This window comes from Lotus japonicus, chromosome 4 (assembly GCF_012489685.1).
Source record: "Lotus japonicus ecotype B-129 chromosome 4, LjGifu_v1.2".
Taxonomy (NCBI): Eukaryota; Viridiplantae; Streptophyta; class Magnoliopsida; order Fabales; family Fabaceae; genus Lotus; species Lotus japonicus.
The window spans coordinates 63,550,776-63,575,873 of record NC_080044.1 but is presented as its reverse complement, the minus strand read 5'-3'; the positions used below and the strand labels follow the sequence as shown (position 1 = coordinate 63,575,873).

Sequence of the window (25,098 nt, the reverse complement as noted above, 5' to 3'; positions counted from 1 at the left end):
TTTTATGCTAAGTCATTCAATCCGCTCTTATGATATTTGCTTAGTTGCAAGTCATTTGAGTCGATTGAGATTCTATTGACTTTTTTAGACCCGCCGAAACATGAGTCCTCAGCTTGATGTGTCAAGTTTTATATGTTAAGCTTTGTAAGTAATAAATAGTAAGTATCATCCACTTGAAGATCATCTTCCGCCTGACTGGATTTTCGTTGTTTCCGACAATCCTTGCGGTGTTGCTCGTACTTGCCAATCTTCTCTGAACCTCCAAGTCCGCTCAGCGCGTTTCGCAATCGAAGCGTTGCCATTAATAAAATAATCGTTTTCAAATGACTGCATGTTAAAAATTTCATTTCCTATGGGAATTTTTTTAGTATTTTCTCACTTTCTAATTTAGTGTCTCTCCATCTAAATTCTTTTTAACACATTATTTTGTATTTTCATTTATATTCATTCACTATCTTTTCAATTTTTCTTCATATTTCCATATTATACTATTGAATGTTAATTATATTAATTAATAATAATCATTATTATATTACAGATTATGCTCCTCACCCAGTTCAAATATAATAATATATACATGATCTTCTTGCAAAAGTCTTTATGGCAGGAAGCACTTATTTATCTGGTGGTGAATCTTAGATAACAATTCAGAAAGTTAGTTTGTTAGTTACTATGATAGTTATTTCTGTTATGATTGTTGTAATAGTTAGATGGGCACAGTTGTCATTGTGAAGATATTTCTGTTATCATTCCTCGTGATCAGATTTCCCAATTTTCCTCTCTAGCTCTCTCTTTCTCGTGTATATTTGTTTGTGTCTAAGTTTAGTTCTAACAAAAACAAAATGGTATCTAGAGCAAGATCGATCCAAGGAAGAATCTAGGCTTAAATAAGTTTTTCGTCCCTAACCTTTCCATAATACCTGGTTTTCGTCCCTCGCCGGAGCAAAGGTGGGGTTTAGTCCCTAACCTTTGCCAAAACGTTTGGTTTTAGTCCCTCCGGAGCTCTGGGTCAACGCCGGAGCTCCGGTGGCACATGTGGCAATGCCACGTAGGATTAATGAGGCCACGTGTTATTATTATTATTAATTTTTTTTTAAAAAGGAAAATAAACTGATTAATCATTAACTCTGAAATTAAAAACCCTAATTAACCAAGGTAAAAAACTCAAACTAATCCCTCACCTAAATTAAAAGTCCCTTTTAATTAATTCTCCAAACCCAATCTAAATTAGTAACTCACACTCACACTCTCAGCATCACTCTCAAAGCATCATCGTTGTTGTCGAAGAACAGAGAAGAGAACGAAGAACTGGGAAGAAAAGAAGAACGAAGAACTGAGAGCGTGTAGCGTGCAAGAGGTCTCGATCGAGGTTGAAGGTCGAGCGTGCAAGACGAATTGCCAAGGTTAGTTCGTTTATGCTTTCTCTTCTGTTGTTCCTTACCTCTGTTCGTCCATAAAGTGATTTCGTGAAAGGGGGAAAACGGGTTAACACGTTTGTTATCGGTTTTTTTAGCTTTGTTTCAGTTTACTGGTCCTTGCTATTCCAATTTCTAGCTTTGTTTGAGTTTATTGTACAAATTTATACATGGGTAAAAGTTTAGGGTTTTGGCTGAAATGTTGGTTCTGATTCTTGGGGTTGGGTATGTAATCTGTACTGGTATTTATAAATTGTTGATGAATGCACACATTTTGTACTCTGATAATGATGTTTACCTTGAATGGGTAACTAATCCCATCTTGTATTGTTGTGTAGGATGACTTTCAGCCTTGTTATCCATCATGAGGGGATTTTTGTGTACAAGCCACTACTGGAATACACTGGGGGGAAAAGGAAAGAGCATGATGACCTTGATCTTGACCAGTGGGGTTATTTTGAGGTTCGAGATATGGTAAAGGACTTGGGGTACACTGTGGGGAAGTTCAAGTTGTGGTGGAGGAAAGCAGAGGATGTTCAACTAAAGAAGCTTAGACCCATATTCAATGATTTGCAAGCAATGGAGCTTGGTACTTTTGCTGAGAAAAGGAAGGAGCGTGTGGAGGTGTTTGTAGAGCATGATGAAGAGGAATTGCCTTTGAGAGTCACATTCAGGCCAAAACCCATCAATCCCTCATTCAAGAATCCTAGCCCAGCGGAGCCTAGCCAAACCAAAGTTGCTACAGCAAAGGCCCCCCACACTAAAGTTGCTGCAGCAAAGGCCCCCCACACTAAAGTTGCTCCAGCAAAGGCCCTCCACACCAAAATTGGATTATCAAGGCCCCCCCCCCCAACACCAAAACTGGCCCATCAAACCCTTCTGAACCTCAACCCAAAACTGGTTCATCAAAGCTCCCCCCCAACACCAAAACTGGCCCATCAAACCCTCCTGAATCTCTACCCAAAACTGGTTCATCAAAGCTCCCCCCACCAAAAAATGCCCCAACAAACCCTCCTAAAACTAAACCCTTCATTCCTCCCTCCAAGAATCCCATCCCACCGAAAACCATCTCTCAACCCAAAAATGCCCCAACAAACCCTCCTAAAACTAAACCCTTCATTCCTCCCTCCAAGAATCCCATCCCACCAAAAACCATCTCTCAACCCAAAGATGCCCCACAAAAACCATCTAAACCAAAGAACAAACAATGTGAAGCCCCAAAAATATCACTTGAGGACAAAGCTGGCCCATCCCAACCTGATTCTGCTACTCAGCCACCTCCTGTATCAAAAAAGGTGACTTCCACAAAAAAGCCTGCTACACAACCTGTTAGGAAGTCAAGTAGAGTCATTGCTAGAGGTGGTGCTTCCAAGAGGCAGAAAGGACTCCCTGAGATGCTCATTCTGTCTAGTGATGAGTCAAGTGCTGAGGAAGAACAGGTTAGGAGGAGGTCCAGAGCTATCTTTGAGAATGGTGAGTTGAGCTTCACTGATGAGTCATCTGGTTGTAACACTGATGATATTATATTCTCAGACAGTGAGGAAGAGAGGGCTAGAGATATGAATGATTGGTTTCAAAACCCTACAGTTGGGGAGGCTGAGGCTCAGTTAAATGAGCAACTGAGGAATATGGCTACTGGACAAAATTATGGAGTAGAAGAAGAGAATCCAGAAGAAGGGCAGCAAGGAGTTGAGGGAGAAGAGATTCCACAGACAGAGAAAGTGGTAGAAGGAGGTGATCAGTCTGGTTCTCATATTGATCATCAAATGGATGATGGTTGGGACACTGAGGAATTGCATAGTTTTTCAGAGGGTGATGAGTCTGATGGTCAAGCAGAGAAAAGGAAAAGGAAGAGAAAGAAGAAGGCTAAGAATAACATACAGTTTCATGAAGAAGACATGAAAGAATCTTTCAAGTTCAGGATTGGGATGGAGTTCACCTCTCTTAAGCAATTCAAGAATGCTCTAAAGACCATTCAGTGTATAATGGGAGGGAACTTAGAGTGTTGAAAAATGATGATATAAGAGTGAGAGCGATTTGCAGGAAAAATTGTGGCTTCTTGATCCTATGCTCCAAGGTTGGTGGTAAGCAAACTTTCAGCATCAAGACATTGCAGGGAGAGCACACTTGTGCTAGGGTGTTTAACAACAAGAGTGCAACCTCTGACTTCATTGCAAAGAAGCTCAAGGATAAGTGTTCATATACAAAGAAACTGAATATGGGTGAAGTTGTTGATGAAATGAGGATCCATTACAGTACTGGGATCACAACATGGAGGGCATGGAGGGGGAGACAGAAAGCATTGGCTATGATTGAGGGTGATGCTGCAAGCCAATACAGCCTACTATTCAGGTTTAGTGCTGAACTTAAGAGAGCATCAGCAAGGAACTCTTACAAAATCAATCTACTACCTCCTACTGCTGAAGGGGGTCTATTCAGGTTCAATAGATACTACATGTGCTTAGAAGGTTGCAAAAAAGGTTTTGTGGCTGGATGCAGGCCTTTTATTGGACTTGATGGCTGCCACCTAAAGACCCAGTTTGGAGGTATATTGCTATGTGCTGTTGGAAGAGACCCTAACGATCAATACTTTCCACTAGCCTTTGCAGTTGTGGAATCTGAGTGCAAAGAGAGTTGGAAATGGTTTCTTGAACTCCTTCTGGCAGACATTGGTGGATTGAGCAGATGGATATTTATATCAGATCAGCAAAAGGTAAGCTTCTGACTTGTTGTTTTTTGGCCTTGTAGATAATCATAAGAGGGACTAAAACCAAATGTAGATAATCATAAGAGGGACTAAAACCAAATCTAGATAATCATGAGAGGGACTAAAACCAAATCTAGATAATCATGAGAGGGACTAAAACCAAATATGGTAGGGACTGTTTCCAGTGAAGTTCAGATTACTTGTTTAACCAACAACATGTGTTTTGGGTCTTGATCAGGGTCTCTTGCAAGTGTTTGATGAGCTAATGCCAGGAGTTGAACATAGATTTTGCCTCAAACATCTCTATGCAAATTTTAAGAAGAGATTTGGAGGTGGAGTAGTCATCAGGGATCTTATGATGGGGGCAGCTAAGGCCACTTATGAGGCAATGTGGCATGAGAAGATGTAGGAGCTGAAGGCCTTGAATGAAGAAGCATATGACTGGTTGATGACTATTCCCAAAAGAGCATGGTGCAAACATGCTTTTACTATATACCCTAAGTGTGATGTCCTGATGAATAATCTTTCAGAGGCCTTCAATGCCACCATCCTCTTGGCTAGGGACAAACCAATCCTCACCATGATGGATTGGATCAGGAGTTATTTGATGGGTAGATTTGCTGCACTAAATGAGAAGTTTCAGAAGTATCAAGGTGATGTGATGCCCAAGCCACTAAAGAGATTGACTTGGGAGACTAAAGCTAGCCAACACTGGTTTCCACAAGCATGTGGGCACCTAAAATTTGAGGTTAAGTCTGTTCTTGACCCTGATACAAGGTTCATAGTTGATATCGGGCAGCATTCCTGCACATGTAACTGGTGGGATTTGGTGGGCATCCCTTGTAGACATGCAGTGGCAGCTATCTCACACAATATGCAGCAGCCAGTAAACTTTGTCCATTCTTACTACAGAAGGGATGCATACAAAGCAACCTATGACCATGCCATCAGCCCAATCAATGGCAAAAGAATGTGGCCCTACACTCCAGATGCTCCAATTCTGCCTCCAGTATACAAGAGGAAGGCTGGAAGGCCCAAAAAGCTGAGGAGGAGGGAACCACATGAGGATGATCCTGAGGAGGGAGCCAAGCCTGTGCCTGTACATAGATGTGGAAGGTGTGGTGGCACAGGCCATAATGTTAGAACTTGCCCAAACCCAGTCAGCACTCAGCCCACAACAATTCCAATTCCTCCAGTAAGCACTAAGCACACAGGCTAATTTATGAAATTAAATAGCCTAATCTGTATTTATACTAACCATAATTCTCTGTTCAATAGCAGGGTAATGTGACAGATCCTCAAGAACCAGCACAGGAGCAAGCTGGAAACCAGGCACCAACAACAGCTCCAACCCCTCCAGTAAGTTTTGTACAGATCTGCATAATGAAATTAATTAATTAGCACAAATCTTGATTTATACTGACCATAGTTTTCTATTCAACAGGAAGGTTCTGCAGATCTAGTGGAGCAAGCTGAGGTTGTGATGGAAGTTCATGGAAATGGAGAGATGGCAGATCCAGTGGAGGGGTCTCAAGTTCCAGCAACTGCAGAGGGAGAGGTTCCAAACACTACAGAGGGACAAGGACAATAAGTCATGGAGAGGACAAAAACTTTTTGGTTGTTTCAAGGGAATCTTCATTTTGAATGTTGTTTTGTAATAGATATTTATCCCTTGCCTGGCACATGCTCATGCTTTAATGTGGATGGACCACTTTTAATCTTTGTTTAATGTGGATGGACCACTATTTTTATTGATGTAGCCAAGTTAAGCCACTTGTGCAATTTTTGTCTTTGTGGATGGACCACTATCATTTTGCAAGAATATTTTGACTTATGCATGAAATTATGTTGTGGCCTTTGCAATTGTCATACTTTAACACGTTTTTTCTTCCTAAGTAGCCTTTTAATGTCCAATAGGGGACCAAAACACAGATCAATATTCTATGTAAGGATGCATGCCAAATCATGATTACTATTCCAGGGACTAAAACCAAATTCAACTTTATACATGAGGATGAGATCCAAAATTTAACAAGGACGTATTACAACAACAAATCATATAGAGGGACTAAAACCAAATGTGTAAATACAAAAGGAGGATTAGATCCAAAAATACCAATTTCAATCAGAACAACATTCATTCATGGCTAGCCTTCATTCATTATCATGGTAACACCATAAATTTGGTTACACCAACCATCATTCTACCAATACATTTGGTTACAACAACCTTCATTCATGACTGAAGTTAAAGCATTTTGTTACAACAACCTTCATTCAATACAATATCATTCCAGCTACAGCCCATACTAAAAGTACACACAACAGTACACAAGTCAAAATTGTTAAATTCTTTCTATCCTCCAATTTTCTGTTCGAATCAACCAGCTTGTTCTTGGTTTCCTCCAATTCCCTCTTTGTATCCTCCAAAATCCTCTTCATATTAGCCAATTCATCAGATATCTTCACGAGTTTCAACAAATTTTGTCTTTCATAAGCTTCTAAGCCAGCCTCATCATCCCAAAGAAAGAACCCACAGTCATTTGGTTTCTGAAAATTAAGCAAGGACCATGTCAGTGTGGGAAGTGAGGGAATTAAACCCAGCAAGTATGTGCAACAACTTTGTTACTTACCAAGAAATGTCGACATCTCTAGAAATCCCTATTTGGGTTAATACCAGTGTGGGAAGTGAGGAAAACTACCCTGTCTTCACAGAAACACTTCCCATTACGAATCATTCTCCGTCGAACAGAAAAGCTTGAAGAAGATCTAGCACTAGAACGAGATTCCCTTGACATTTGAGACATTCTGACGGGGAAGAGATCTGGAGATTCGCGAACGAAGGATGAGAGGAACACGACAACAACCAGTGGGGAAGGCAAAACGAAATCGGGTAGAAGAACAAAGATTTGAATCAGACAGCGATGAAGCTGAACTGACCAGAAACCCTAGATGTTCTTCACCTCTGCAACTACGATGAAGATGAGAAAAAAAGAGGGATGAAGATGAATTGCTTGATTTTACCTTTTAACGTTGAAAGGGACTTTTAATTTAGGTGAGGGATTAGTTTGGGTTTTTTACCTTGGTTAATTAGGGTTTTTAATTTCAGAGTTAATGATTAATCAGTTTATTTTCCTTTTAAAAAAAAATTAATAATAATAATAACACGTGGCCTCATTAATCCTACGTGGCATTGCCACATGTGCCACCGGAGCTCCGGCGTTGACCCAGAGCTCCGGAGGGACTAAAACCAAACGTTTTGGCAAAGGTTAGGGACTAAACCCCACCTTTGCTCCGGCGAGGGACGAAAACCAGGTATTATGGAAAGGTTAGGGACGAAAAACTTATTTAAGCCAAGAATCTATGCAAGATGGGTCAAAATATGGCAATTTATCTGTGAACCTCTCAATCCTTGATGGCAAGAACTGGACTAGGTGGTGTGTTCAGATAAATGTGATATTTGGATATCAAGAGATCATCAACATTGTGGAGAATGGCTATCCATAACTTGTAGATGGAGCCACTGATTTGCAGAAATCTGCATACAGAGAAAGCAAGAAGAAAGACTGTTGTTTGAGAAAAATGAAGCAAGAGCTTGAAAGACCAACTAATATGTTACAATTTCACACATAAGAAACCAACCTGAACATTAATTATTTCTATGATATCACTAAAATAAACCAAACTCAAAACCGTTCTTAAGATGCATACATAGGTATATAACTTCCTATCTACAGTCAACAAAACCAAACCCATAATAATAATGAGTATAGTCCCCAATGCTAAGATAATCCTCAGTGTCTTCACTCTTCATCTTCAGCACTTCTCCTCAACCGAGGAACCCTTGATTGCCCCCATTTGCATAGATGGTTTAGCTTTGTTTGGCTTGTACCAGAGTGCACACACCACAAATGCTACAAAATTGATGAAACTCAGTATGGTAAGCAGTGCATAGAACAAGTCAAGCCTTCCCTTGTTTATGTTGTCAGCTAGCCACCCCTGCCCATCTGTTGTCCCAGTTACTTTCTTCACAACCGCGACAAGGAAACTGCTGACGAAGAAACCGAGAGATAAAGTTGTGAGGAAGAGACCGGTGCTCATGGTTTTCATTCCTTTTGGTGATTGTGTTATGAAGAAATCAAGCTGGCCTGTGTATATGAATGCTTCACCAGCACCAACCAAAAAGAACTGTGGAATTAGAAGGAAAACACTTATGGGCAGTGTTGTATTGTGACCACTTGCTCCTTTAGCCACGGACAAACGTTTCATCTCACCTACAGAAGCAGCCAACATTCCAAGAATGGACAATGCAAGTCCAATTCCAATCCTTTGTAGGTTGGTGAAACCTGAGAGACACAAAATGTATATGTTAATTCCTTTTATAACACAGATTGTTTTGACTTTATTGGTCTAAATTATTGTATTACCAGATGACAACACACACACATCAATGTTAAAAAGTGCAATCAAGGTTGGTTTTGCTGTTTTGCTATCAAACATGCACATTTAACTTTGAGAGAGGCATCAATACCATTATACCAACAACGTTGTGTGGGTTACACATGTTGCTTTCTGTTATATATATTATGATATAGAATAATTAACAATTTGTCTCTTAATTATGAAAAAACTATTCCATATTGAATGATATCTTTAATTAATCAAAGTATTGTCCAACTCTGCCTATGATGGTTGTGTTAGGCTTTCAGCAGCCAATGTAAAACTGACTAATATCTTTAATATGAATTTCTGCTTCATATAGCCGACCTTACTAACCAGAATAATGCTTTTGTTTATTTTAATCAGAGGATTGATCAAATGTTTTTGAAGTAAACTAAATATATTACTGTCTTCTCTCTTCTCATACCTGGTTTACCATTCCACTTCTTCAAAAGGGGCATGATGAGTCTATCATATACACCAAGAGTGATTAGGATTGCTGCCACAAAGAAGACTGTGAGGGAACCTGCTGGGATTTGGAAATTTCCAATATTCCTTTCCATGGTGGATGCTTGCTCAACTGAAAAGGTGATCATTTGTGCATATGTGGTCCAAAATATGATGGTTGTTGCCCATATTGGTAGAAGCCTCACCATCATTTTAACCTCCTCTACCCTTGTCAATGAGCAAAGTTTCCATGGGTTTGGAGCAGAACCTGATGAAGTCCTCTCAAAATCACCTTCTGCCACAATAGCTGCTTTCTCCAAGAAACTATAAAATTGAAGAAACAAAGGAAATCTTTAGACAATGTCATGAAACCACAAAAAAATTTATTGTAAACATGTTCCGAAACTATGATATTCATTTTCAACAGATGACTTTCTCAAGGTTCGAGAGTCATCTGTTGGAAGAACTGCCACAATTTCCTGAACGAGTTTAGGGTAGATGAAGATATTGAGATAAGCTTACGGGAACTGATCAGTGTGCTCTATTCTTAAATCCTCTGGAGTGTCCTCATACAAAGAGCCAACATTGTAAGGTAGTTCCATCTTCCTTTTCTTAATTGCAGCAACTATAACTTGGAAAATGTGGACAATGGGGCTTCCCACACTCTTCTTGTACCTATATCTCTTAGTGCCTGATAACAGCACCAAAATGGCTATGACCATGCAAACAGAACATATTCCATAGGCCCAACTTCGACTCACTTCATCTTGGATATAAACAAGTACTGTCACAGCTGCCAGAGTTCCAAAACTGATGAAGAAGAAAAACCTGTTGAAGAAATAGGTCATTTGAGACTTCTCCTTCTCATCTTTCACATCAAATTGGTCAGAACCAAATCCTGAAACACTAGATTTCAAGCCACCGGTTCCGAGTGCGATGAGATATAGAGCCATGTATAAGATTCCCATTTGGAATCCATTGGCTGGCTTGCAATTTTCCATGGCATGGCAAGGTGGGGGACGTAGCTGTGGCAATTTTGTTGAGATTGCTAATGTAGCAGTACCCTGAAATTATCATCTCATCTAAGTTAATACCATGAAGTATACATAAAATAAAGTTGATACTTTATAAGAAATGTAACTTGGAGATTTATGATAAGTCCTCATGGTCATGCATGTTTGGAAATCCTTATGCAATGGATTCTAAAGTTATAATCAATTATGGGGGAGAAGCTTAGGTGAGTAGTTTCTAAGTGCCATTCTGAGAAAATAGAAGCGGATACAAACATACTACTAGTGGAACTAACCAGTGTTTGTATGGAAGCAAATATTCCAATGGTCTTGAATCTGCCAAGGAAGGAGTCTGCTAGAAAACCTCCAAGCAAACACAAGAGAAATGATGTGCCCATGAAGTCAGTCACTGTATTGGCTGCAGTTGAGCTTGGGAAGTGCATGACTCCAATCATGTATGTCACCAGGTTGACAGCAATTCCCATGGTGGAGAGCCTCTCAACGATTTCGATCCCTGTAATAGCATGTTTGAATTAGTTTCTTTTTTCTTAGAATCAGTTTTGACATCCAAAAGCTACCCGCTCTTGTCATAATTAATTTTGTTTTCAGAATCAACTGTAGAAGAATTTTCATGCATAGAGAATTTTGAAAATTACCTTCTACTTTTACAGTTCTTGTAATAACTTATTTATTAAAAATACTATTGGTATTCCATAGCCAGATAAATGGAGCAGAAAAGGGAACAGAGAATCAGGGTGATTAGCACATGTTTTAACATAAGATATAGTAATGTGAAATACTTGTGTTTGTAAGAGCATCTCCAATGGTAGTATCTAATGTTAAATACATACTTATATGAGTATCTATTACTATTGGAGTACATATTCAATTCCAACATGACAAATATGAGTATGTGGGAATAGATACTCCACACTAGACTTGAAAAATGAGCTTGTATTTATTACAAACACTTACAATTAATATAATTAGATGGTGATAATTAATAAATGAAGATAAATAATAAAATATACAAATTTGATGTTGATGGTGGGATCCACTATAGAAACTTTTAAGACCATGTACAATGGTCTGTTGAAACTGATGTTGAATGTTGTTGAAACATGTTTAGCCCTTGCATTGGTCTGTTGAATGTTGTTGAAGTTGGGAAAATGTTGAAACCGTTCAACATTGTTGAGAGGAGCATCCGGAGCCACGTGGCAGCTCCGGATTGGAGAACGCTAGGCGCGTGCAGGACACGCGCCGACAACGCGCGTGGCGTGTCAGTGGGAGAGGAGAGAGAAGACCGAGTGGGTGAGGATGGGACGCGTGGCAGCGTCCCATTGGCCAGCCGGATTTTTTTTTTAAAAAAACTTTAAACTGAATTATCTTGTTGAAATTTTTTTTTTTTTTTTTTTTTTACCAAAATTCATAACTTTTTTTTCTCTATAAATAGAGACTTGGTTTGATAGATTTGGACACAGAAAAAAAAACCAAGTTTTTCCCCATCTTTATTATCTCTCTCACCATCTTATTATCCTTCTATTAGCATTTGTTTTGAAATGGATCCCAACAATCACCATTACAACACCCAGAATTCTTCAAGCTACCCAATTTCCAACCAAAATCCCAACAACTATGAAGATCCAAATCAATTTTCTTACCCACGTCCTCAAAATCCCACCAATTATCAAGTCCCACATCAATTCTCCAACCAACGTCCTCAAAATCCAAACTATTTTCAAGTCCCACATCAATTCTCCAACCAACATCCTCAAAATCCAAACTATTATCCAGATCCAAATCAGTATTTGAACCAGTCATCATTTGTTCCAAACTTTCATCCATCTTATGGATCTGTGAGATATCCATCTCAAACACCCCAGTCTAGTGGTTATATGCCAATGGTTCGTGCAAATTTTCCTAGTGTTGATGGACCGGAATTTCCGGAATTTTCAACACAAGTCAATCTTGGTGACGGGTCAGCTGATAATGAAGTCAATGAAGTCACTCCTAAGAGCAAAAAAACGCATGCACCCGCATGGAACACTGCACAAAATATGGTGCTAATTAGTGGGTGGATTAACTGTGGAACAAGCAGTGTTGTGGGGAAAAACCAGAAAGGAGAAACATTTTGGAGAGATATTGCTGAGTATTGTAATGAGCATTGCTCATTCGATCCTCCGCGTGATGGAATTGCATGTCGAAACCGTTGGAATTATATGAACAAAATACTGGGTAAATGGATTGGCGCTTATGATGCCGCTAAGCGTCAACAAGGAAGCGGTTGGTCGGATAATGATGTTTTGGCAAAAGCGCAGGAATTATTCGCATGTGGGAAGAATGTTCAATTTACTTTGATGGAAGAATGGATCGCTCTCCGTGATCTACCACGTTTTTGTAGTCAAGTAGGAGGAAATGGTGGCTCAGCAAGTAGTGGATCTAAGAGATCTCACGATAGTGATGCATGTGGCTCAACCACTATAGGATCAATTCCTCGTCCAATGGGTAGGGAGGCAGCTAAAAGAAAGAATAAAAAGAAAAGTAAAGAACCTGTCGTTGAGGAGAAGGGGAAAGTTTGGGTTGAATACAAAGATTTGAAGGCTCAAGAGATTGCACGAATTGATAAGCTAACAATGGTGCAAGAACAAACTAACCAATTGATGAAAACCAATTTGTATCTCAAGCTAAGTTCTGAAGAGGATCTCGATGACCGTAAGAAAGAGCTGTTGAGTAAGTTGGCCCAAGACCTATTTGGTAATTAATTTCAATCGAGTATTTGTCTGTATTCGGTCAAACCCGCCAGTGGTGTCAAGTCTGTGGTGTTTGCTTTAACCATTTGTCAGTGTTGTCGTCAAGTATGTTGTGTTTGCTTTAATAATTTGTCAGTGATGGCAAGTCTGTAATGTTCGGCTTTAATGTATGAGTTATTGTGTTTGAATATGTTCCACTCAATTCGAATCTACTCCTTTTCCGATTATTAACTCTAGTGGGTAACTTGTTTCGAATCTGTCAGTGGTGTCAAGTCGGTGGGGTTTGCTTTAATAATTTGCCAGTGGTGTCAAGTCGGTGGGGTTTGCTTTAATAATTTGCCAGTGGTGTCAAGTCTGCAGTGTTCGGCTTTAGTGTATGGGTTATTGGGTTTGAATATGCTCCACTCAATTCGAATCTAGTCATTTTCCGATTATTAACTCTAGTGGGTAACTTGTTTCGAATCTGTCAGTGGTGTCAAGTCGGTGGGGTTTGCTTTAATAATTTGCCAGTGGTGTCAAGTCGGTGGGGTTTGCTTTAATAATTTGCCAGTGGTGTCAAGTCTGCAGTGTTCGGCTTTAGTGTATGGGTTATTGGGTTTGAATATGCTCCACTCAATTCGAATCTAGTCCTTTTCCGATTATTAACTCTAGTGGGTAACTTGTTTTGAATCCGTCAGTGTCCACCATTCAATTTACTTATATATATGGATTCATAGATCAATTTATGTACCAATATCCAAAACCTCTTACTTTCTACTTCGAATTTCACAACAAATGGATCCTTTTGATCCTTTTGAGAATCCTTGTGAAAATCCTTTTGATATTGCAACATACCTTCAAAATTCTCAACTTGAAGAAGCTTTTATACTCAACCAATTAGGGTTGGGTCCAAACCAAAATTTGGAAGATAGTGCACCTCGTAGAAAGTATGTCCGTAGAGATCATGCAGCAGCAAACCGAAGGCTAATTGGCGACTACTTTGCCAATGAGCCTACATATGACGATTCAATGTTTCGTCGTCGGTACCGAATGCAAAAACACGTTTTCCTTCGAATCGTTGGGGACTTTTCAAGTAGTGATAACTACTTCACCCAGCGAGTTGATGCAGCCAAGAAAGAAGGTATATCACCCTTAGCAAAATGTACCACAGCAATGCGAATGTTAGCATATGGTGTGGCAGCAGATGCAGTCGATGAGTACATCAAAATAGGAGGTACTACAGCACTGGAGTGTTTACGTAGATTCTGTAATGGAATCATACGATTGTATGAGCACGAGTACCTGAGAGCACCAACTCAAGAGGACCTGCAAAGAATACTACAGGTTAGTGAACAAAGGGGGTTCCCAGGCATGATCGGGAGTATTGACTGCATGCACTGGGAGTGGAAAAATTGTCCTAAAGCATGGGAAGGTCAATTTACTAGAGGGGATAAGGGAACCACTACAGTTATTCTTGAAGCAGTTGCATCTCATGATCTATGGATCTGGCATGCCTTTTTTGGATGTCCGGGAACGTTGAACGACATAAACGTTCTAGATCGATCACCAGTGTTTGATGATGTGGAACAGGGAAAGGCTCCAACTGTGAGTTTCATTGTGAATCAACGTCCCTATAATATGGCATACTATCTAGCTGATGGTATCTACCCTTCTTATCCAACTTTCGTCAAATCGATCAGACTTCCTCAAAGTGAACCGGATAAGTTGTTTGCACAAGTTCAGGAGAGATGTCGGAAGGACATCGAACGTGCATTTGGAGTTCTTCAAGCTCGTTTTAAAATCATCCGTGAACCAGCTCGTTTGTGGGACATAGCTGATTTGGGTATCATTATGAGGTCATGCATCATATTACATAATATGATTGTTGAGGATGAACGAGATACATTTGCTCAACGTTGGACCGATTTTGAGCAATCTGGGGAATGTGGATCTAGTACACCGCAACCATACTCGACCGAGGTGTTACCCGCTTTTGCAAATCATGTGCGTGCTAGATCCGAGTTGCGTGATTCGAACGTTCATCATGAACTGCAAGCAGATCTAGTGAAGCACATATGGACAAAGTTTGCAAATGCTTCGTGATGGAAGATGATTTGTATCGTACTAATTACGTTATTTGTGTGTTGTGTGCTTAGTTTGTTGTCTTGCATTTTAAGTTAAGAAAATAAAATAAATTATTGTGTGCTTCGTTTATCGTCTTCCATTTTTTAGTTAAGGAAATAAAATAAATTATTATCTATATTAAAAAAAATTAATTCGTTAAGTGTTTATTATTTAATTTAATTTAAAATAATAATTGTAATTTTATGTAAATAAAAAAAACAAAAACATAAAATTAAATAAAAATATGAAATAAAAAGTGGTGGGGTAGGGTGAGTGGTGGGGTAGGGTGTTGAGAGAGAAAACCATTGGAGTGGGTATTTGTTGAAAGTGTGTTGAATTGGAGAGAGAAGATGATGTGGAGTGTTGGGAAGATAAAAAGTGGTGTTGAATGGGAAAAACTTGTTTACACCATTGTACATGGTCTAAGAGTTGTTGGGTTAGAGTAAAAAGTTAGTAAAGTTGTGTAGATGATGTGGCACTATGGGGAATTGTAAAAAATGAAGTGTAGATATTTTAGTGAGTATGATGGATGTAGATGCTCTAAGCAGATACTAGATACTGCGTGTGAAAAGTGAACCTTAATCTGTTGAAAAAGGAGAAAATGCTGGGAAATAAATAAAAAAACTTAACTTTTTGAAAGTGTGGTGATAAAATAAGAGAAAATATATATAGAAATCATCATAAAGCTTGTATATAATATTCTGCTGTTTCCCCCCAGTCCAAACAGAAAATGACGCATAAATTGTCCTCAATATATTTAGTTTACATTCCACTAGGTTTGTCTGGTAATATTCGAGTTGCTCTCTTTTCTCAATCATCACCCCAAAAAAGGTGTAGACCATTGTGCTTGTGAGGTCTTTTGAACCTTTTAATATGAACCAATAGAGCGGTGACTTGTGTGTGCACATAAACACAAAAGGAAGTTATTTGTTTGGCACTAATGATCATAAAAAATGGTGTGATAGAAATTAAAAAAAAAAGAAATATAAGAAGAAGAAAAAAATGAAATTGTATGAAATAGAGAGTGACGGTAAATATTACTCTGCACTCATTGAAATGGAGGGTTTGTGCATTTTCCCAAATGATCTAATCTAATAGAGTTTTAACTATTATATTAATGTGATTTTTTTATAACATACTTTTTATAAAATAGAATCATGAAAGAATAGAAAAATGAAACAAGTACTATGTTAAAATTTTAAAAATATTTTGCTCACTCAAATAGAAGAAATTGATATTGGATCATGTCAGAAAGGTATCAAAAGAAATCTCCACAACTTTTTTCAGATAGAATCCAGTGGAGTTTTTAATATTACAGCTAGTTTGTATATAAAAACCATTTATGGCACCCACCAACACCTCTCTACTTTTATGAGAATTGATATGTGCCAGAGTGTAAGAGCCTTTTCTAGGATTCAAGCTACTGTTGCTAATTGCTATGATCAGGCCTGTAAGAGGTAAAATCATTCACGCCCCTCTAATTATAACATTTTCAAGCTTTCAAAAGAGTTATGGTGACTTTGAATACCAGTTAACATGAAAACACATTCGTTAAATCGATTAGAAGAGTTTCGTTCACTTTTTACCTCAAAATGGATGCTAACGTCTGTTAGCACTGGCACCAACGAGTATCCAGACATACTCTTAGTATTTGAAAATGCAAACTTCTAGCAAGAAGGGATTGAAGAAGCTCCAAAAATGGAGCGAGACAAGGTATTACCAATACTACAAGTAATTAGCTTTACAAACCTAAAATGAGAGCAGCAGGTACCCAACCACCAGTTTTGGACCTATCAGCAGGGAAACCTTTATAGTCCACAGCATCTGAAACTGTCCAACTCATCTTCTCCTGAAATATTGAGACAAAATTTTCATTAAAATTAAAAAGAAATTTACTTTTCAAACACTCTCATTGACCAAAGACTCTTCAGAAAATGATCACAAATGCAGGTACTAACCATTTTCTGAAGTTCAGAAGTGGCAAAGTGCTAAAGTAGCAGAGAGGTATTAGGTATAGGGAGCTTTGTTCTTCTATGCTTGAACTCACACCTTATGTTTGTATTGAGAGCTTCCCCATTTATAGGAAGAAAGAACTCAATAAGTACCAATAAGACCCTGAAAGTGACACCTACTATTCATTTGAGACAGATCATTGTTTTTTCTTTTTTGAGTAAAATACACTCACCCCTCTCAAGGTTTGTTAGAATTACACTCCACCCCATTCTTGTCTAAAATCTACACCCCACCCCATTTTATATAGATGCAAATTTAGTGACGAAAATTATTCTTCATTAATAATTAGTTATTATTTAAATTGTTAATCAATAATTTCAAAAAATATTTTCAATATAATCCAATAAATTTAAAAATGAAAACATCACAGTCCTCGTCATTCTCTCAATCGCGGTCTTCCTCCATAAATTCATAATGCAAATTCTGCAATAGCACACCCGACCGGTTTACAAACCATATCTCGAACATAGGGAAACATGCTTGTGTTTTCATATTTGGTAATAATTCAATTTTAATCAAAATAATCTCTTTATACCTCAAATTTTGAAAATTGGATTGTAGACCAAAAAAGCAAGACAAATGGGTGAAGAAAATAGAGAAACAAAATTAAGAAATATGAAGTGGATCGGAGGTTATTAGAACCCAACGATGCGGTGGAGCACCGTTTTTAACAAAATCCAACGACATCTTAAACTAACAGAGCGTTCGCTCGCAACTTAAAGGGGGTGAAGTTCACAAGAAGTAGTTGAACTAGCTTTGGGAATGTGCGATTCACGTTCTATGGTTCAGGTCGCAACAAAACTTTGATGCATGGTGGTGTCATGGGGTTTCACATTCTGGGACAGTGGCCGTCGTGTTAAAGGGAGCAAAGGCTTGGTGGTGACCGTTTGTGGTGAGAAATATGATTTGGAGACAGATGGGACGTGGACTTAACAGACAGAGTGGATTGTTTTTTTAAATTTAATTCAGTAAAATTATTTTCATAAATTAATGTATGATAGTGTATATGCATTAAACTTATTTAAATTTTAACTAATTAGTAATTATTTTTTATTAGTGACGAATTTGTTTTCGTCACTAAATTTTGCCTTTATAAAAAATGGGGTGGAGTGTAGATTTAAAAAACGAATGGGGTGGAGTGTCATTCTTGCAAACCTTAAGGGGGGTGAGTGTATTTTACTCTTCTTTTTTTCATTTTTTTTTTCATATAAGGTTGGGATTAGGTTGGATGCAAAATTTAGTGGAATGTTATGGGATAGATTCAAACCTTTCTTTGTTTTTCCTTTTTTTATTCTAATCAGATATTTATTAGAATGTTAATAAGTAAAGATCATGTTTCACGTAGTACATGTTCAATTCTCTTATGCAAAGTCTCAATTTCGAGTTTTGTTGCAAAATTTCTTCACTAGGAGAGTTAGCCGTATCAAGATTTGAATGTTCTCTACTCATTTGTACATGATTGAGGAGGATAGCTCTGCCAAAAAAAAAAAGTAAAGGGATGTTGATTGATGAGAAGAGAATTGGAGGAATGTGTGGGATCTGAAGCATGCAATAATTACAGCATTCCAATCTCGTCTCTTCTTTTGTGGTATTGATAGAGTGATTTGGGTTGTGAAGGCTGTGAGCCACAACACCATTGGGCAAATCTTTGAAGTGCTTTTGCTACCCCACACTTGAAAAGGATCCATATCTTATAGCTTTTCTTTTCTAGGCAGGTAGAAATGTGAATAACTATTGGTTTGGTTTTAATTCAAGACCTTGTGATTGCGTGTTTGATTAGCATTATCAATTTATCATTGCTTTAACTATAAAACGATAGATATTACTCAACTGTCAATTTTTTCCTGACTAAAAAGGAGGTTATCTCCACCCACATTACTTATATGAGGAATAAACTAATTATTACTTGTTGTACTCGGTATCAATTTGAGAAGCATATATACACTTGACATTTTAAAATCTTCCTTTCTGGTGTACCTCTCAACTCCTTTGACATGTTTTAAATTTGATGGTTGGTTTTAACAATATGGTACTTTTTATAATTGGTAATCAAAGTATGTACCATTGCAATTGGAATGAAAGTATCAGTTTGATGTTTAGACTCTTTCTTTCCCTAACAAGTGACATACGTCATTCTTTGTATTGAAAGTCACTCAACCAAATTAGCAAGAGATTTGAACACTATATTTTTACTCAAAACCTTAAGGTATTGAGTATATTGATCACATCTCTTATATTGTCTTCAGATCATTCATTATTATGTTCAAGTATATATAAGTCACCAACACATTATCATGTTCTCCATAGCAGAAGTTATTCAGACTTGCACCATTATTCGCTTTGTCACTGTGTCAACGAGACACGCCGCCTAACCACCCAGTATTGCTAGAGACTTCCGGTATGAGAAGCATTCATCATGACCACACCAACCATTGCCTCTGATACTACCTGTTGTGGAGAAGGGAGTCCAAATCCCAAAGCACCAATGGGCTAATATCGAAGACTAACAAAAGAACCGAAACCTCTTTACTTAAAACCTTAAGGGATTAGATTTATGAGTTACATTATATTGTCTTCAACTCACATTTGAATTTCTGACACCAAGATTCTGAAATTGCAACAATATAGTTGTGATCCTCTTATTCCCTTGACCATGCTTAACTTTCTCTTTTGACAAACTAAAATTCTTTTGTTCCCTATGATTCCTTGCTGCCACAAATCTACAAAGGTCAGAAAACATTTCTTTCCATAATATGTGATGTTCTTTCACTCAATCACATTGCTGATTGAGTAGAAGCAGGACAAGACTTGAATGATACACTATACCAAGGTGGTGTGTGGCTTTGTGATATTCACAATTAGAGAAACTGCTAGCAACTCAGTGTATTGACTCAAATAATTGATACTGAGTAGGTCCAGAGAATCATTTCCATTCTTTCTCACCATTGATAATGAAAACAATAATTCCTAAAGCATTATACCCAACACCCACACTAGATCCATGTGCAGTGTGGTGCACGTGCGAGGCACTGCCACACGTACCGACATAGAGCACCATGATAATCATGCCATCCAGCCATTAGACCAACAAGCAACATGGGAAAATCGTTTCTCCACAGTTTTAGAGTGAGAGTTGTCATACAAACACGAAAGTAATTAAGTAGATAATTATTAATGGTAGAGATTTCAAAAAAATATTCAATAGTTTCTTTCTACACTTTAAGGGCATATAATCATAGTCTTAATGAAAAATTTCTATTTTAAAGGTTTAACTTTAACATGTTACAGTGGCATGCAGCTACTAAGAATGTGTTAGTTAGTTATACTTTAATATATAACTCGATGATCACATTGAACCCAACCACTTCAGAGGATCTATCTACTTTATGATCATGGGATATCAGTATATCACCATTCATGAACAATCTGTTTTGAACATGTCTCCCTCTCTGGTAAGACTCCACGTGAAAAAGAGTCAATAATTTTTGTTTATTTATTCATTAGTCGCTTTATTTCTGTTTGTATCGTACCCTTAAGCTGGGGGTGTTTCCTCTTTATTTCTTATGAAACAGTTGACTTTGTCTTAGGATTGATACATTAGCTATTTGGTGCGCAGAATTTGTAATGAAATTGAGTGTGAGATCGATCCATATAGGCATCCATACCAATACATGATGATGATAGGCATCCATACCTACAAGGTGACACCTAATGTGCATCTTTTAAAAAGTAGTGTAAAATTACACCCGTAGACTTCACCTGATGCAACAGGTAATTCAAATATTTTAATTTTTTATATAATAAAAATAAAATATATTTTCTTGGTTAATATGGTTAAATTGACAGAAAAGCCCTTGTTAGGTTTAGAATTGGGACAACGGTGACTGGAAGACAACAAACTGAAGCTCCACAACGGACTCTGAATGATGCTTCTCCAATTGGATAGACACCACCACCAATTCCACCATTGAAAGAGATGTCAATGAAAGTATGAAACCTTATTCACCCGAGGCACAAACCCTCTCTCCATATCTGGACTCATAAAAAACATTGAAACCAGATTCACCATAAACCTTCCCTCCCTCTTCCCTTGGTTAGGAACCATTTTCTCCCCCTCCCTGGCATGTTCTGTTCATAGCGACAAAATAGCCATGTAGTTGTTTTTCAATTTTTCATTCTCGTAATAGAACAGATCCCCTTTTCAATGGGTCGAATACAGTTACCAAGCTGTAATGGTTCTGTCCTTCACCCTCTTCGCGGCGCGGGTTTGCCCATAGCCTGGTTCAGATCTGTTGGTGCGAGTGGTTTGTGGTGGTAACCCTCGCCGTTGAGCTGGTGGTGGCGGTGGTGAAAGTCACCGTTGAGGCGGATCCTGCTTTTGGCGTGCGTTGTCAACTACCCTTCCGCCACTTCGTGATAAGCCTCGTCTTCAACCTTCGTGGGTTTCTTGTGGCCTAATTCATATTCATCGGGGTGGGTAGTGGCGGTGACGGTGACCCTCGCCGTTGAGGTGGTGGCCTTAACCCTCTCATTGTTTGTTCCGATGACCTGCTGTATATGGTGAATCTGTGCCAAACTTCCAATTTGCAGGTTAAAGTTGTATAAGTGTTATTCTCTCATTTTCTTTTATTATATATTAAAAAAATCTAGACAACTTGCTGCATCCGGTCAAATCCATAAGTGCAATTTTACACCTCTTTTTTAGTGGTGCACATTAGGCTCACAATTAGAAATTCCTTTAAACATGAATGTTTTCTATTTGGATAAAGTTTGTTCACACTACAATATAAATGGAAATGAAGTGGAAATAAGAAAGAAATAGGAAGAAAAAAATAGAGAAAATAAAATATGTAATTAATGATATGATTAAAAGAGAAAAAATGAATAAATAGAAAATGAGGATATATATATGAACTGTGAGTGTGAATGAATCTCATTCTATTACAAAATCACACTTGAGCATTTCTCTATTTCATTCATACTAGCTAATTGGTTACTATGTTTAATATCATTCTCCATGTCCACATCATTTTGAGTGATAGATCCAAAGCAATCAAATCATGAGATTTCTGATATATAAATATGATCTGTGTTCAACTTGGAACAAAAACTCCTTATAATTAGTGGGAATAAAAAATGTTATAAGCATATGATAAACCATAGTGCATGCTTCACACATTCTCACACCACTATGCTAATGGCTGTCTTCAGATTATTGGATCAAACCAACCAACCATATCTTTTATTCAAATTGTGTAGACATATTTTGGACGAAACACCATCCCCAGTTGCTCATATTGATCTGCATAATGCTAGTTTTTTCCCATCACGGGGAGGCGGCTTAATTAGCAGATTTTTATTTGCTTGCCACTAATGAGAAATAATAGTAAAAAATTATTAAATATATATTAAAAATCTATTTAGCCGATAATTACTTTCTTGATGATAATTTCAATCTAGAAAATATAATACTCTTTGATACAAAGAATTTTTTTTATACAATTTGTACGAATTAATATGATTGGTTGAAAGGGAATGCAAATAATGTATAAATTGCACAATTATAGACGAACAATACATGGGGCTAATGTTGGGCAATGAAGAATCAGAAAGTAATTTACTTTTGCATAAATAAAAATGGGGTTCACTTAATGTGCACTAGAAATAAAGTGGTCCAACTTTGAACCAATCAAGTTTGCCCTTATAGAATATTTTAACACCTGACTTATGATCTTATGATCTTTATTTTCTGTTTTTGTATGGTTTGTTTCGATACTGGTTGTCTTCAGCTATTTGAGGTGTACAAATGTTTCCCTCGAGGTACTTACTAACTTGATTAAGTTATTTGTAACTGCCATAGTTTAGTGATTTTGATTCTTTTCTTTTTTCATTGTTTGTGATTTTGATAATACAGTTACTAATGGCTTGGCCAATCCTTCGTTTTCTTTAGACCTGTGGTTTGGATGGAGAGGCCCCGGTTGGGATTCTTCATTTAGTCCATCGACCATCATGATGCAATGGTATCGGTGCATATCTCTTCTTCTTAGTAAATGCATTTGGTTTTTAAAAAAAGAATATTTTGACAAGTATGTTAATGCTTTCTTTTTAAGTTAATTATTTTGAAGTTTGTGATTTAATGTTAACTTTCTACAATATTATCCTTTTCTCTAACATTGGTCTTGATGACTGTTGGTCAGCCCCGTCGCAATAGTTCAATGTTGGTGTATGGATTGGAGACTTTTGTTGGAGATTGGCACCCTGGCGGCAGCAGTTATGACATCGAAGAAAGTGGGTGAAAAACTCAAAAATCAACCATGAGAACTATATGAAGTGTTCGGAGGCGGAGAAAAGGGGGGAAATCCGAAGAAGATCAACTTTTTATTGAACACTATAAAACATAATTCTATGACTGGACAATATGAGTGATAGCGTCGAGCTTCACCTCCCACCATCGCCCTTGTACACACAAAATAACTTTCAAGCTAATTTTAGATCATACATAATAATTTTCGAGCTAATCTTATAAAAATGTAATTTTCAAATACAAATACCAATAGATTCTTCAAGCACATTTTTAACTAGTTCAAGCAAATTTTAGATTTCAATCACATTTTAGAGTTCACATTCTAAAATGTACAGCCCATTTTATTTTAAGTGTTCAAGCACATGCATTTTAGATTATACACAATTCTAAAAATGTAATTGTCATAATACAAATAAAATTCTTTTACGATCATTGCTTTCAAATTGTTTTTTGTCCTTCTCTTTTAAAATAAAATGAAGGAAAATCTAAATCAAACATATACCTCAACATTCAAGTCGATCAGTCCTCCTGGCTAGAGACTAGAGAGTGGGATTTTGGAGGGGGGGGGGGGGTATTTTTTTTCAACTCTTTTTCTTTTGTTGCTTAATTTGATTTGCAGGATGTAGTCCAACGCACCTATCAATATTGCGGCCCATGATGATGATGAATCAACAGAAAAAATATACACCACGAAGATGTTTGGATGTAACTCTTTCTTGATAAAATCAGAATATTCTATTTGTATGCACAAACGCACTATACAATACTCACAGACACACCTTTCTCCTTAACTTTTAAAATAATTGATTGTCCTTTAAGAATAAATTTGTGAAAGTCATTGTATAATGTTATTTTAAAAAAATATAACACATTAATGTTCTCTCATTTCACATATATTTGAAAATAGCAAAAGAGAGATAAAGGCAAAATTAACATCATCTTTATAAGTATGTTTATATATCAAAATTTAGTTGGACGTGAAAGTTCTTTCATCCAATCTAACTCTTTTGTTCCTTTACAAAAATGTGTAGTTTTTTACAGTAAAAGTGTGTTAATGTAAGTTGAAGTGTATCAAAACACATAGTCGACAAATATTTTTTGAAAAAACACTTCAAAATAAGCATTAGTGGCAATGCAAAAGTAAGCTTCATGTTCATGGATAAACATAGAGAGAGTCAAAGCAATAATTCATCTCCAAGATAGCTTGAGGATAGAAAGAAGCCATTGTTACATACTTTTTTGTGGGACATGCAACACAGATTTGGTTGGTTAACATTTGGTGTCGACCACAAAATGAAATATGGACGGTGGAAAAGCCTGAAAAGATTTCATTATAGCCACCTTGCCATGCAGGTAGGTATATATTAGAGTACTATTTTATTAATAAATAAAGTGAGCAAAAAAAACGTGAGCGGCAGGATTCGAACCTGCGCGGGCAAAGCCCACATGATTTCTAGTCATGCCCGATAACCACTCCGGCACGCTCACTGGATGATGCTTACTTTTGATAATTTTGGTAATCATAATTAATTTTACTTTAACACGTGAAATCATAATTGTTTTTTTTTTTTTTTGAAATACACGTGAAATCATAATTGTTTGTTTTAAAATATTTTGGGTTGAGGTTTGAATATTTGATTGTTTTGTGATATACGTATTTAGCAATATATGTTATAATTCGAACTTAAATCTTCATTTTCTTATATAAACTTCGCAAAATACTAGGATTATTTCTTTCACATATGCAGTTTTGCTACATTTTAATTTTAAAATGGAAAATGGTCATTGTATTTTTTTTTCTCTCGGGTGGATGTACATGGTTTAAATTCTACGATATAAAAAATTGTGAATGTAAAGAAATATTTGGAAGTTTTAAGAATATGTTTGTCATCTGTTACTCTTATGATAG

At 37.3% G+C, this 25,098-nt stretch overlaps 2 protein-coding genes and 1 non-coding gene across 3 annotated transcripts; 1 reads left to right on the top strand and 2 right to left on the bottom strand.

The window, feature by feature from the left end:
• The first annotated feature begins 4,636 nt into the window (after window positions 1-4,636).
• On the top strand, window positions 4,637-5,341 carry LOC130713136 (uncharacterized). The gene has a single exon (XM_057562932.1). It carries the CDS (start codon window positions 4,637-4,639, stop codon window positions 5,339-5,341), a length of 705 nt encoding a protein of 234 aa, XP_057418915.1.
• Window positions 5,342-7,691: 2,350 nt separating this feature from the next.
• Window positions 7,692-16,945, bottom strand: LOC130710544 (protein NRT1/ PTR FAMILY 6.2). The gene is made up of 6 exons (XM_057559852.1): window positions 16,831-16,945; window positions 16,622-16,721; window positions 10,316-10,533; window positions 9,532-10,073; window positions 8,990-9,333; window positions 7,692-8,468 (listed from the first exon to the last, which is right to left on the bottom strand). Exons 1-6 carry the CDS (start codon window positions 16,831-16,833, stop codon window positions 7,939-7,941), a joined length of 1,737 nt encoding a protein of 578 aa, XP_057415835.1. The 5' UTR covers window positions 16,834-16,945; the 3' UTR covers window positions 7,692-7,938.
• A 7,650-nt stretch (window positions 16,946-24,595) lies between these two features.
• Window positions 24,596-24,677, bottom strand: TRNAS-AGA (transfer RNA serine (anticodon AGA)). The gene has a single exon. It is a non-coding gene; the product is annotated as a tRNA-Ser (tRNA).
• Between the last annotated feature and the right edge of the window lie 421 nt (window positions 24,678-25,098).

What these genes read in the sequence shown, in the direction of transcription:
- LOC130713136 (XM_057562932.1), top strand. Translation starts at nt 4,637, where the DNA reads ATGAATAATCTTTCAGAGGCCTTCAATGCCACCATCCTCTTGGCTAGG.
- LOC130710544 (XM_057559852.1), bottom strand. An exon ending in ACCTGCTGCTCTCATTTTAG is followed by an intron (nt 10,534 to 16,621) that starts GTTTGTAAAGCT and finishes ATGCTATTACAG; the next exon opens with GGATCGAAATCGTTGAGAGG. An exon ending in GAGCACACTGATCAGTTCCC is followed by an intron (nt 9,334 to 9,531) that starts GTAAGCTTATCT and finishes TCAATTTTATAG; the next exon opens with TTTCTTGGAGAAAGCAGCTA.